The 13359-nt window shown below is 39.5% G+C and overlaps 1 protein-coding gene across 1 annotated transcript in view; it reads left to right on the forward strand.

Annotated features, from left to right (window-relative positions):
* Positions 1-409: 409 nt before the first annotated feature.
* npffr1l2 (neuropeptide FF receptor 1 like 2) overlaps positions 410-13359 on the forward strand; it is a 19150-nt gene continuing 6200 nt past the window's right edge. Inside the window, exons 1-2 of the mRNA XM_061259451.1 lie at positions 410-466; positions 11896-12295. Of these exons, the coding sequence (XP_061115435.1) occupies positions 11914-12295 (382 nt within the window). The 5' untranslated portion in view covers positions 410-466; positions 11896-11913. The remainder of the gene's footprint in view (positions 467-11895; positions 12296-13359) is intronic.

Here is a 13359-nt window from a genome sequence, read left to right on the forward strand (position 1 = left end):
AAGCAGCCGATATGATAGCCGGAAGAGGGCCAGAGTATGATATTTCTAACAAACAAACAAGCAAACAAATAAATATTGCTTTCGTTTTTATTTCCAACTGTTGGTCGCTGTTGACTGCCTCTTTTTGAAATTGCATTTTAGAGAAGAAAATGTTTCGATGGGGAGGAGTTTATCCCTGTCATTGCAGTATATAGCGGGTGCAAAAAGTGCGTCGCTGACTTAGACCTGAGTGGGAGAAGATGGGAAAAACAGGACTTGAAATTCGGTGCAGGAACACGTGATGTTCGAATAACGTAATTTGGACCCTCCAGCAAAGATTATCCTGGTTGCCTCGTAGGAAACTCCACTCGTCTTTCGTCAAATGTGTCAAGTCGCTCCAAACAACCGATTGACGGCGCCTTTTCTGTGAAAAAATTCTGCAAGATACCTTCAGTTCTATTTCAGAACAATTAATCAGTAAAAGCGGGTAAGACGCATGCGAATAAATATATATTTATGTTCATTTTGAGTCAAGATTATCAGTGTTCATGTTTTAGTCTGTTATTCTCTGACTGAATATCTACTGTCGCGAGGACACGACAATTGGCTACGTCTCGCTGTTTTTATTGTCATCAGAGGAAGTTCGGTAAAGATTGTAAAAAGCTTAAAATCACCCATTTTGTATAATAATAAAAAATAAAAAAAACTATTTCAGCGTTTTGAAAATGTACAGACGCAAAGTGTAGGCTACAGCGCTTGTAATACAGCCTCTCCGCCTGTTAAAAACATTCAATGTGCATTCATATTCACTTCCAAACTCAATAGTTGAAGTTACTAATTTATCGTGAAATACTGCATTCTACTGGCCAATTAGCAAATTTTTGCACATACTATTTCAAAACTGATACATATAGGCTAAAATTCAAGTAGATAGCAATTTGCTTAGCCACAAATACTGCAATTTAAACTGCATTCAAAACCTAAGAAAGGTTTTCATAATAGTTATAAAAAGAAATTGCTAATTGAAGTTGATGCAGATTGTGGTGATTGTGAATTGGATATTGAATAAAACAATCACTCCTAATTCAGTTGGAGACATGCCCAGGTGTTGAGGGAATTTCAATTTCATCTTTGGAATGATGTTGTTCAAGATGGACCCAGTAAGAAATACAAAAGTGGGTAAGAGAGGAAGACAAATGGCTGGATGATGGAGGGGGAGAGGGAGGGGAGCACAGATTTATGGTGCCATTCAATATAGAGGGTGGATGTTGGATGCCTTGATATATCAGCAGATGATAGCAGGGATGGAGCAGGCATGCACAGAGGTTCTTCCCCCAGTGGACTGTTTTATATATATATTACATCCAATGATTATGTGGTAAAATTGGTTCATGTTCAAAGTAATTTGTCAAAGTAAAGTGTCAATAGATTACTTTATCGTAAAACATACATGATCAAAACATGGAACGTTGTTACAGTTTCCACAAAACTATGCTTTAGGAGTAATAATAGTTGCATTGTAATGAATGAAAAGACAGTCTTATCATATGCAATGTGTGTCTTTCATTTTGTGTCAATGTGAACAAGTTATTTGGTTCAGCTAACAAATAATATTTGGTTCATGAATATTGTAACCAGGCAATTGAAAAGGCAATTGTTTAGGGTTTTGAAGAATGTGCGTTAATCAGTTTTGTGTTTTGTATGTACAGTTTTGAAAAAAGACTTCTGAATTTCGTGCCAAAGTGATTGTAAAAAAACAACCGATTTCTTTGAACTTTGATGGACCTGAAATTGAGTCAGTATTTCGAGGTTGGAAAGTGCCTTCGCTTAAGATGCTTTCCATACTAATATTTCCTAGATTGAAAAAAGAAAATCTGGTAGGAGCTTGAAATGTGCACTGTGTTTTCGTCTTGCGTATAATTATTTCACTGTTAGTGTTCTAGCTGCCAAAACTGTGGTATTGCTACTTGGTCCGTTTATGTGATTATTCTATAAGGGTTCAGGTTTTTATCTATGAGATCACTCTAGCACTTGGAAGCGTACTTTTATCTTTGGGTTTCAGCGCACGTTTTTTGCACCTTATTGTACGTTACTCTGGATAAGAGCGTCCAAACGTATATTTGGAGTCTGTGGCGGTCACATATCTTCAGTTATTCTAAAAATACTTTGGTTAAAAAACATTACTTTCATGGTGCTGAAACACAGATTTGTTAATAACTCTTGATGAAGTTTTCAAATCGTCCTGCTTGCAAATGCAACTTTGCAAAATCCCCCTTGACACTAATCACCCATGTCGCTTTGTCTGTCGGACAACTTTTATATCTGTGCTAGACACCTCCACAGTGTATAGGATGCAAATATGAGTTGATAAAATATTACTTGCATAATTACATTATTATTATTATTATTATTATTATTATTATTATTATTATTATTATTATTACTCTATTGAAATAATGTTTTATATCCCAACAAAATAATTAATGTAATTTCTCAAGTAGATCTCTTTTACTGTAACAATACACGCTTTGCTCGCTAAGGCACGCCAGAACGTCAGTGTAAATAACGCCCGTCTCAAAAACACTACGCGTCATTAACGTTTCATTTGCTACATGAAAATGTCGTTTGTTCTCATCTGGAATACGGAATTGTGTCCCAATATTTAAACATGCAAACTATTCATATACACGCAGATTCGCGCAAAGAAGATTCTTAAAAAATAATAATGGGCAAATCCCATAAAAACTACATATTATGGTCAGGTACTCAGTAAACAAATGTAAATATCTCATATGGAATATGATACACACATTATTCATCTTCTTCATTATTAACGTATTGTACAAAGCGTTCATGACTGACAATAGTAAGGCAGCAGTGTGAGGACAGAACTAATAACACTGTCAATATGCATAAGATGCTATCTTTTGTTACAATAATAATGAACAAATTATACTTTTCTGTTAAACGTAGAGCAGACTACATTAGCACCGTGGAGTACAGTGTATACATTAATTAGAAAAGAGTGCTTAATAGAGATAAAATGACGATGACAAGTCAGCTAGGAAGGTGGAGGACAGCAGTGTATAATGTTCTATGCATGCTGTCTGGGCTGGCACAGTCAGCACCTACAGGAACTTGAGCTGCATACAGAAAAATATTTTCCCCCTTCCTTATTCCCTCTTTTATTTTGTATTCTTCATACTGCATGGTTTCAGATCTTTAGACAAAGTGTAATATTAGAAAAAGGGGGAAACTGAATAGACACAAAACACATTTTTTACAATCACTTTGACACTAATTTCAGAACCTTGAGGTCATTTTTCAAAACTATAAACCCTTTTTTCAATTGCTTGGATACAATATACATAAACCAAAAATAATTTGTTCACGGAACAAAATCACTTGTTTACAATGACACGACTTAACTTTCAAGGTGTTAGCATTTCAAAATGAAGTACACACATTACATTTGAAAATACTGTGTTTTCATTCATTACAATGCATCTAACTACCAATGTATCCCACCACTCAAAATGATAAGTAACTGCAATATTACTCCCAAAGCATAGTTTTATGGATACAGATTACTTGTAATAAACTTCTGTTACGTCCGTGCCCATTGTTGTTCCCTTTTGTCTGTGCTTCTCTCCGTGTCCCTAGTGTTTCGCCTTTTATTACCCTCTGTGCTTTCTGTAGTGTCTTTCTGTTCATTCATCCCCAATCATTATTTTCACCTGTGTCTCATTTACACACATTTGTAATATTTGCACTGAATGAGTAGTGTCTCTGCTTCCCACTCCTCGTATGTATTTCCTTCCTGTCATTCTGTCATGTCTCTCATCTGTTTCTTGTTGTCTGTTATCAGTGTTGTATTTAAGCATGTCCTGTTTTTGTTGCTAGATCGTCTTTTCCAGTTGCCCCTGTTTGTTCCTTCCCTCGGTCCTAGCCTCACTGTATTTTTCAATTTTTGTATTTTCTGTTTTTTTGATCTCTGCCTGCTTTTGGACTCAATGTTTTGTATTTTGTATTTGCACCTTCACTTATTTGGACTTCCCAGCGGTTTTTGAACCTGTTTTTTCAGTTTATGATCTGCTTACCCTGTACGTACCTGTCTGCCTGGATCATTGCCTGTTTTTGGATTACGTTTTGGATCTGCCCTTGGAGAATAAAACCAGCCCTTTTCACTTTATCCCTGAGTCTGCTCTTGGTTTCTCTGTCCCGGTTCTTGACACATTCCATGTTTAGATAATGAATGTTTCAGGATAAATAAATCTACTGAAATCTACTGAAATCTACTGAAATCTACTTCTTTGCAACAGGATACATCTTACCACATTATTATTGATTGTAATATTTCATCACCATCCTTTGAGACAAGGCTTTTCAAGTTTGAGCTGGTGCTCAAATGATTGATGATTGATTTTACAGCAGGAATAAGGATGTGTATCCACCTGCAACAACACAGCGACACAAAGCATGATCCATGTTAGAGATCATGCAGTGAGAGGAGGAGGAAGAGGAGGTGGAGGTTGTCAATTGAATAGCAGACGACAAGTACCAGAGAGATGGCCTTTGTCCTCGTCTTAGAGGCAGTGGGGGTGGAGGTTGCATGGCGGATGACAGTGTCTTTCATCTTTTATTTTCTTTTTACAATTGCTAACAATTCACCTTTCTACTCTGCACCAACATGCATTTGGAAGTGCAAGATTTCTTCGAAGATATGAATGCACAATGCGTGTTGTCAACAGGCGAACAGGCTGTGTTACAAGTGCTGACTGTTTTGAGTCTTGTGGTTTTGTAAGATTTGTAAGATTAGTGCCAAAGCAATTGTACAAAACAGTAATTTCTCTCTAGAAAAAGGTCAAAACAAACTGCCAAATCAACCTGGGTGCACCACCCTTAGTAGCAATAACTGCAATCAAACACTTCCTATAATTTGATATTAGTCTTTCACATCGCTGTGGAGGTATGTTAGCCCACATTTCTTTGCAGAACTGCTTAAATTCCGACACATGCATTGGTAAGTCCAGAAGAGACGAGAAAAAGAGTCATTGAAGTATATCAGTCTGAAGAAAGGTTACCAAGCCATTTCTAAGGCTCTGGAACTCCACCGAACCACCGGGAGCCTTTATCTCCAAATGGAGAACAATCAGAACAGTGGTGAATATTCCCAGGAGTGGCTGGCATGCTAAAACACCTCCAAGGGCAGGTAGTGGCTAAGGTACATGACTGGGACCCGCAACGTCGGTGATTTGATCCCCGGTGTAGCCACAATAAGATCCGCTTAGCCATTGGGCCCTTGAGCAAGGCCCTTAACCCTGCATTGCTCCAGGGGATGATTGTCTCCTGCTTAGTCTAATCAGCTGTATGCATCTGCCAAATGCCATTCATGTAATGTAATGAAAGAGACTGGGCAAAGAAGGGATTCATGAGAGAGTATCAAGGTGGATACTCTGCTAACCAGAAACAGCAATGCTCATCTCACAATTGCAAAAAAGCATCTGGAGGATCCCCAAGCCTTTTGGGACAATGGTCTATGGACAGATGAGTCAAAAGTGGAACTTTTTGAACGATATGGGTCCCATTATGTCTGCCATAAAGCAAATACAGCATTTCACAGAAAGAACATCATACCAAAAGTCAAACATGATGTTAGTGTGATTACTGCCTTGGGGCCTGGACAACTTGTCATTATTGAAGGAACCATGAATTCTGCTCTGTCCCAGAAAACTCTCAAGGAGAATGTCTGGCCGTCTGAGCTGAAGCCTAAGTGTATGTAATAATCCAAAAAACAGAAGCAAGTCCACGTCCAATTGACTGAATATAATCAAAATTAAAGTTTTGGAGTGGTCTGTCAAAGGGGATATTAAGTGCAAAGGTGATTTCTTTTTTTTTCATAAAATAAAAGCTTAAAAACACTTCATTTTAAGTAGCCTATTGATTTGGACAGCATGTCAACATTTATGCTTTGATCAGCAACTAAAATCAATAATATTTTCTTCACCCACTCAAACACATTTTACACTGAAGTCTGATTGTTGTTCTTATTACCAAAATATCAACTACTTTCTGAAGCTGCTGCTGCTACACATTAAAGGTGCCCTATTGAGGAAAGGGACATTTCCCTCGCTATTTTTATTATAAAGGAGTTGAAGGTGCTGTACGTGTAGGCTACTATGATTAGTTACCATGTTTAACCCCTTAAGTCTCACGGGCCGGTGAGGTTATTTGTAGTTTAATTTATTAATTTTTTTTAGGGTGCAATTTTCAATCACTATGGTAACAGGATATACCGCTTGAAAGCGTTAAAACTCACAGTTCTATCTGTATAACCTATTTTAAGATGCCATTGCTAGTGACAACCTTATTTTGTAACACATGGGTGGTAAAACAAGTGTGGAGGGGACCTCACCTTCTCTGCATTTTGGAAATCCACATACTACAAAAAACAAGGTAATGTCAGTGTCCTTTTTAAGTGTCCAGCGGACCAAAGGCATACTAGCTTCTCATTCGGGAGACATTGGCTCAGGAGGTAAGAGCAGTCATCTGGCAATCTGAGGGTTGCCGGTTCAAACCCGCCCTGGGTGTATCAATGTGTCCCTGAGCAAGACAGCTAACCCCTAAATGCTCCTGACAAGCTGGTTGGTACCTTGCATGGCAGCTAGTCGCCGTTGGTGTATGAGTGTTTGTGTGAATGGGTGAATGAGAAGCATCAATTGTACAGTACTTTGGATAGAGGTGCTAAATAAATGCCAACCATTTACCATTCATTCTATCAACTTGGAGAAAAATTGTTTACTTACAATTTCTCTGGAGGAGCTGATATTGTTGCCCCTAAATGAGGGAGTATGGGACACAGAGGAAGGGGAGGGTGACAGAAGGGGGGAAGTGCAAACACTTTTATTCAGGATAAAAAGTGTTGTGTACAGTGATCAGCCACAACATTAAAACCACCTGCTTACACCAGTCATTTCATGATTACAAATCTTCTAAACTTGTCTATAAACATGTAATATTTCATTATGTGATATGTGTACTTATATAAGCAGATAATCATAAGTGAATTGCATTCAAAAGTTTAATTTTTAAATGAAACTGGAAATCTTGTAAACCCATTGGGAGGGGTGCATTGTTTTGCTATTTAAACATCTTTTAATGTTCATGTGTTCATGATCATGTCTATCTTAACAGGTGCTCCAGGACCTGTAGAATTGTTCATATTTAAATAAAAATTAAGACTAACCACCATATTTCAAAATACATAGGTTCTATTCCTGCATGAGTTTCACCACATGCAGTACCATGTCATTCCAACGGAGGGAAGAAGGGTGAAACTGATGTTGGATTAGATGCCATGCATTTTTAAATATGGCATTTAAATATTAAGTGTTTATAGACAAGTTTATACAGTTTAAAGCATTTTTAATCATGAAAAAAACTGGCTTAAGCAGGTGGTAATTAGAAAGGTTTAGTTAGAAAAATGCGGTATTCACAAGACCTTATTAGTTTCCATGTGTCCTTTTGGATTCTCCAAATGTCTTTTTTGGAAAACTGCCTAGACATAGATCAGAAAAACAATGCAGAATGCATTGATATTGTCCTCATATTTGAAAGATTATTTGTCCAGTGTTGTGATTCCATTGTGTTTCTAAGCGCACCAGCCACAGTTACAATAATCTGTATCCAGTCAAAAGCATCATTTCCTTTCAGGTGAGAAGAAAAGCTACCACTTTCACTGTATTTAAACTTTGTTTTAGTAATATTTGGAGTAATTCTGACTCTTTAAAAACAAACCCCAAAGAGTTACCTTCTCAGAAGAGAGCAGGATTATGCCTGTAGTCAAAAGGGTTCAAGAATAGTAACCATTTTATTTTTGGTACGTCATTTTTAAGCTTGTGTGAAGAAAAGGTATTAAGTAACTCTACTTAAATTATAACTACAGTATTCACAAAAAAAACATAATCACAGAAGATGTGAATTGCATGTCCTTTACTCTAGTTGTGTTAGCTTACTGCTGTCACTGCAGCGATGGCTAGTTGGATTTGGGGTTTTTACTGGCCCCTATCAGTGACAAACTTGGTTACGTTATCGGAACATGGAGGTACGCAAACATAATGTAGCTAGCTTACGTATGTTGCCACCCAGACAGATATGGCCACAAACTTTAACAATCAGAGGGAGAGGTAGCTGCACCGCTTATGAAATTAGCTGGCTATCAGGTGAAAAACCTGAACAGTTAAGCACTGAAAATGCCGCTCCACGTGAGCCGGCCAAACCGGGAATCGAACCGCAATCCTCGGTATGGGGAGCACCAATATAGGCAATAGGGCGGCTTGTAGCGTTGTGGTTAAGGTACGTGACTGGGACCCACAAGGTCGGTGGTTCGATCCCCGGTGTAGCCACAATCCGCACAGCCGTTGGGCCCTTGAGTAAGGCCCTTAACCCTGCATCGCTCCATGGGAGGATTGTCTCCTATGCTAATCAACTGTAAGTTGCTTTGGATAAAAGTGTCAGCCAAATGCCATGTAATGTAATATAAATGGGCAATGAGATTTGGATGTCTGGCCAATTCACCTTGGCTGGACTTTTTGCAGTAATGTTGCAGTCTGAAAAAAAGAAAATCTGAGCATGAGAGGGTTGAGTTTTGAGAGAGAAACAATGAAGTTTTGAGCACTAGCTGGCTTGAAAGGTCTCAGTGTGAGCAAAGTAAATCCCTGCACAAGCAAGAGGAATTCTGCTCTCAAATTCATTTCTTGCACGCTCGACTTTTCCCATTAAAGAAACGCCACAGCATTTCCTTTTGGACTTACAGGAAAAACATCAAAACATCAAAACATCAAAACATCAAATACTTTTCTACGCTTTACTGAGCTTGTCTGGTGTATTGAAACCTATGAAATACTCTCAAAAAGAGCCTTCTGGTCCTTTGGTTGGTTCAACTGCACCAGACAAGATCAGTCCAAATCTTCAAAACAATGACATATTTCACCCAGGTGTAAAATGCATCAGTTTGGCCAGGGCAGCTGTAGGCATAATGGGCTAGTGCAGTCCGGAAGGGTGCCATATGACTGGGGAACACCTAACTGAGGGGAGGTTGAAGGGCTCTGGTCTGATATATACTTCTCCATGTTAGTAGAATGGCTGCTTAGTCCTATTACAGTGTACTAATGGCATTTGGTTAAATTATCTCTCATGCTTTACCTTTTTAGGGTGTAACTCAGATGAATAGAACTACTGCACACTCAGAAAAGTTCAGAAGAAGGCAAAACAATAAGGTGAATTGAAGTAATTTGGGACAGTTTCTGAGTCTGCCTTTGCCTGACCTAACTATGTTGATTGGTTACATGTTTGAAAAAGAGAACCGTTAGCTGTCAGGATTAAACACTGCCCTCAGATTGGCTGGTACAGGTATATAGTACTGTGCAAAAGTCTTAGGCACCTGTATAACATTCTGTACACATAAGATTCTTAATTCTTAAAGATCCTAAATAAACGTACATTTTAGTAATTTTAAATAATAGTTAAAGACTGAATCAGATCAATATTTTTTGTGACCACCCTTCGGTGTTAAAACTGCATCACTTCTCTGAGATAGCCAACGCTGTCCTGCAGTTCTATAAGACAATCAGCAGGGAGGTTGTTCCAAGCATGTTGGAGAACTTGCCACAGTTCTTCAGCAGACTTTGGTTGGCTCCTTGCTTCTGATCACAGACAGCCATGATCAAGTTTTTATGTAAAATGTAGTCAATTGCTTACAGTAATATTTTACTTTTTAAAATTAAATACAAAATTGTCTCTGTAAAATGAAATCTTTTGGAAAATGAATATTTGGAAATCTCAAATGAACACACACACACAAAAATAAACATATATATAATAAAGTCTAGGGTGCCTAAGACATTTGTACAGTACTGTATAAAGAACTGAACAAAAGGGTATGTGAGGGTGGCAGCAGGAGCTACGATGTCGTGCAGTAAACTGCTTTTATTCAAAGTAATTATCCATTCTGCTCATCCTTTCATTTATTCTGTCTGTCCTCAGCAGGGACACAGCACCCCTAACCACCTGTCTTATTAAGACTCAAAAACAGAATTTCTGAAAGAATCATTAAGAATGTTCCAAAAGAAGGACATGCTAATTTTAATTCAATTCAATATTGTTTGTAAATTTCCATTTCATGGAGGACCGTCACAGGGATGCTTTACAGAGTGATAGAAGGCCAAATACCTGACCTCAATACCCAGATAGCAACCACATGAACTATCGAAGCTTTGTGTTGTTTATTGAGAACTCAAAGACAAAGGTTTAGCTCTGGAAGAAATACTTGTGAAATTTTGCAATGGATAAAATGCGCAGATGTACTTCTTTTGAAAGTATACTTTTTCAAATTGTATTCATAAACTTTCATTTTACCAAGCAAACACTTTAGGAATAAATTGCATGAAAGCATTCAATTATATGGTTCTCGACATCCAAGGTTTTCACCATCTATCGGGTCCAAATAAAGATTTTGATGGGGGCAAGGCAAAAACTTTATTTGTTTTTTTCTTTTCAGCCAGGTGGGCTCGCCTTTGCGTTTTTGTCTTGCTGCATAACCCAATTACACTTCAGCTTCAGGTCATAGAGAGAGATAGCCAAACATTCTCCAGAATCTTCTGGTACTAAGCAGAGTTCATGGTTCCCTGAATAATGGCATTTGTCCAGGCCCTGAGGCAGCAAACCGCCCACTCACCATCACACTGCCACCACATCAAACTGTTGGTCTGATGTTCTCACTGTGGAATGCTGTATTCGCTTCATGCCAGACATAATGGTTCCCCGTGTCATCCAAAAAGATCCAGTATTGTTTTTTTCAAATGTGAGATGAGCACTGATGCTTTTTTTGGTTAGCAGTGGTTCCTGCCCTCCCGTGAATTTCAAGTTATTCCACCACTGAGGAACCAGAACAGAGAACAGGCGTGAACGTGCAGCTCGACGACCTGGTGCTCGTAATGAGAGGACCACACGGCGACCAGAGCTGGCAGACTGGAAATCAAAAGCCTAGAATTGACTCGATACTGAAAACTTTATAACTGCACCATTGAATACACCTAGCTAATCAGAAACAGCAGAGAAGCCAACTGTCCAATTACTTTTGGTTCCTTAGAAACTGGGGCACTATGTATGAAAAGGGCTGCAATTCCTTCACAGATCACCCGGTGTGGGTGAGAAAACTGTAAAACCGTCTGCACTTTAACTTCATTCCTGGTTTCACTTCTAATCCAATGCGCTGGAGCACTAAGCCAAAAAGAACAGACATTGTACCGCTGTCCAAATACTTATGAACTGCACTGTATATACAGATTGTTGTGGAAGCTGATCTCGTTTCACTGTGCGTGGGTGAATCATTGCTCCTGTGAACAGATGCAAAAATTTGTAAAAAGACATTTGGCCATGAAGGATGCCATGGGACAGTTTTGGTTGCTGACCGTGAGAAAATGGAGGGTCACAACCACAACGGCAGCAACCACTCTGAAACTGCAGAAAATAAATAAACAAGTCAGTCTCAGCAAGCATTTTAGTCTTATTTAGACTTACAATAAAACATATTGCCAATGAGGTGAAATAGTTTTACTCTTTCATTTTTCATCTTTCAATTCACGATTTGCCAAAGGGGTAACAGAATTTCACGAGTCAAGCAAACAGTAACTTAATAAGACAAGCCAATAAAGACTGTTTTTACAGTGCAGAACATGACCAGTATGTCTCATGGATGTCGCAGTTCTGTAATATTGGTGTGTGTGTGTGTGTGTGTACATGTGTGTTTGTGCGTGTGTGTTTGTGTACATGTGTATTTGTGCACATGTGTGTGTGTGAGCGCGTGTGTGTTTGTACATGTGTGTGTGTGTGTGTGCGTGCATGTGTGTGCCCCAGACCCCAGCGCTCTGCTCCATGTCAGAGGGGGTGGTTGTTTGGAGGGAAATCATGGAAGAGGAGTGGGTGGAGCCAACAGAACCCGCTCTCAAAGCCAACCTCCTGCCAAATGGCAACTGCAGCCATTGCCACGGCAACGGCACCACCGGCAACGTCACCCAGGGCAACACCTACTTCCCCTATTACCAGCACTCTCTGCCCGTGGCAACCAGCTTCATCCTGGCCTACCTCTTCATCTTCCTGCTGTGCATGCTGGGAAACGGGCTGGTGTGTCTCATAGTCCTGCGAAACAGACGCATGCGCACCGTCACCAACCTCTTCATCCTCAACCTGGCCGTCAGCGACCTGCTGGTGGGCATCTTCTGCATCCCCACAACTCTGGTGGACAACCTCATCACAGGTACCTCCCTCTGTTTATCCGGCTTTTACAGGTCGCCCTCTCTGTCTGTTCATCTTTGCACCGGTAGCTTTCTCTGTCTGTACCCCGCTGTAAAATCCAGCTTTGCCAGCGTGAAAAATGAGCCATAAGCTGGTCTAGCTGAGTATGAGCTGGTCAACCAGCATGGCCAAGCTGGTCACAAAACAGCTTGAGCTGGTCAAACTATGTCGAGCTGGGAGCTGGTCTGAACTGGTGAACTAGCTACCAGCTGTCAGGTAAATCTGTCTATCCACCTTTGCACAGGTTGATCTCTGTCTATCCACCTTTGCATAGGTAAACCTCTGCCTATCCACCTTTGCACAGGTAAATCTGTCTATCCACCTTCAGAAAGGTAGCTTTCTCTGTTTATTGTCCTTGTCACAGGTAGCTGGATTTCATTAGCCTCATTGCAGTTGTGCTATTAAATCTCATCCACAGGCAAACCGCTAAAACCAGTCTACCAGTAACACTGCAAATGCAATTATCTGTACAGCATACAATGCAGTTCAGCTAATGATGTAAAAGCACTGTGCACTGCTAAAGTGATGTTCTGTGGCCGTCTGGCACCACACGTCAGGACAGAGAGAGAGAGGGAGAGAAAGAGAGAGAGAGAGCGAGAGAGAGAGAGCGTACCCTGGCCTAACGCCTGTTCTGAAATAAAGCACAAGATCTGCAGTTAGTACAGGCAGCCAGAACCTCCTGCAGCCTTGAAGACCCTGAATTGCTCCAGGGGGATTGTCTCCTGCTTAGTCAATTCAACTGTAAGTCACTTTGTATAAAAGCATCCGCTAAATAACTAATTATTGCTGCCACCTTCATGTAACAAGCTGACTGTGTGAGTGTGTGTGTGTGAATGGGTGAATGACAGGCATCAATTGCAAAGCGCTTTATATACAGTATTCGGCACCTGTATAACATTCTGTACACAAAATATTCTTTCAAAAATAATTTAATGAAAGGTCCAAAATAAACATACTATACATTTTACATTACATTTTTGCATTTTGGCAGAATAGTTAAAAACTGAATATATATATATATATTGT

The sequence above is a fragment of the Conger conger genome, chromosome 11 (genome assembly GCF_963514075.1).
Source record: "Conger conger chromosome 11, fConCon1.1, whole genome shotgun sequence".
In the NCBI taxonomy this organism is placed as follows: domain Eukaryota; kingdom Metazoa; phylum Chordata; class Actinopteri; order Anguilliformes; family Congridae; genus Conger; species Conger conger.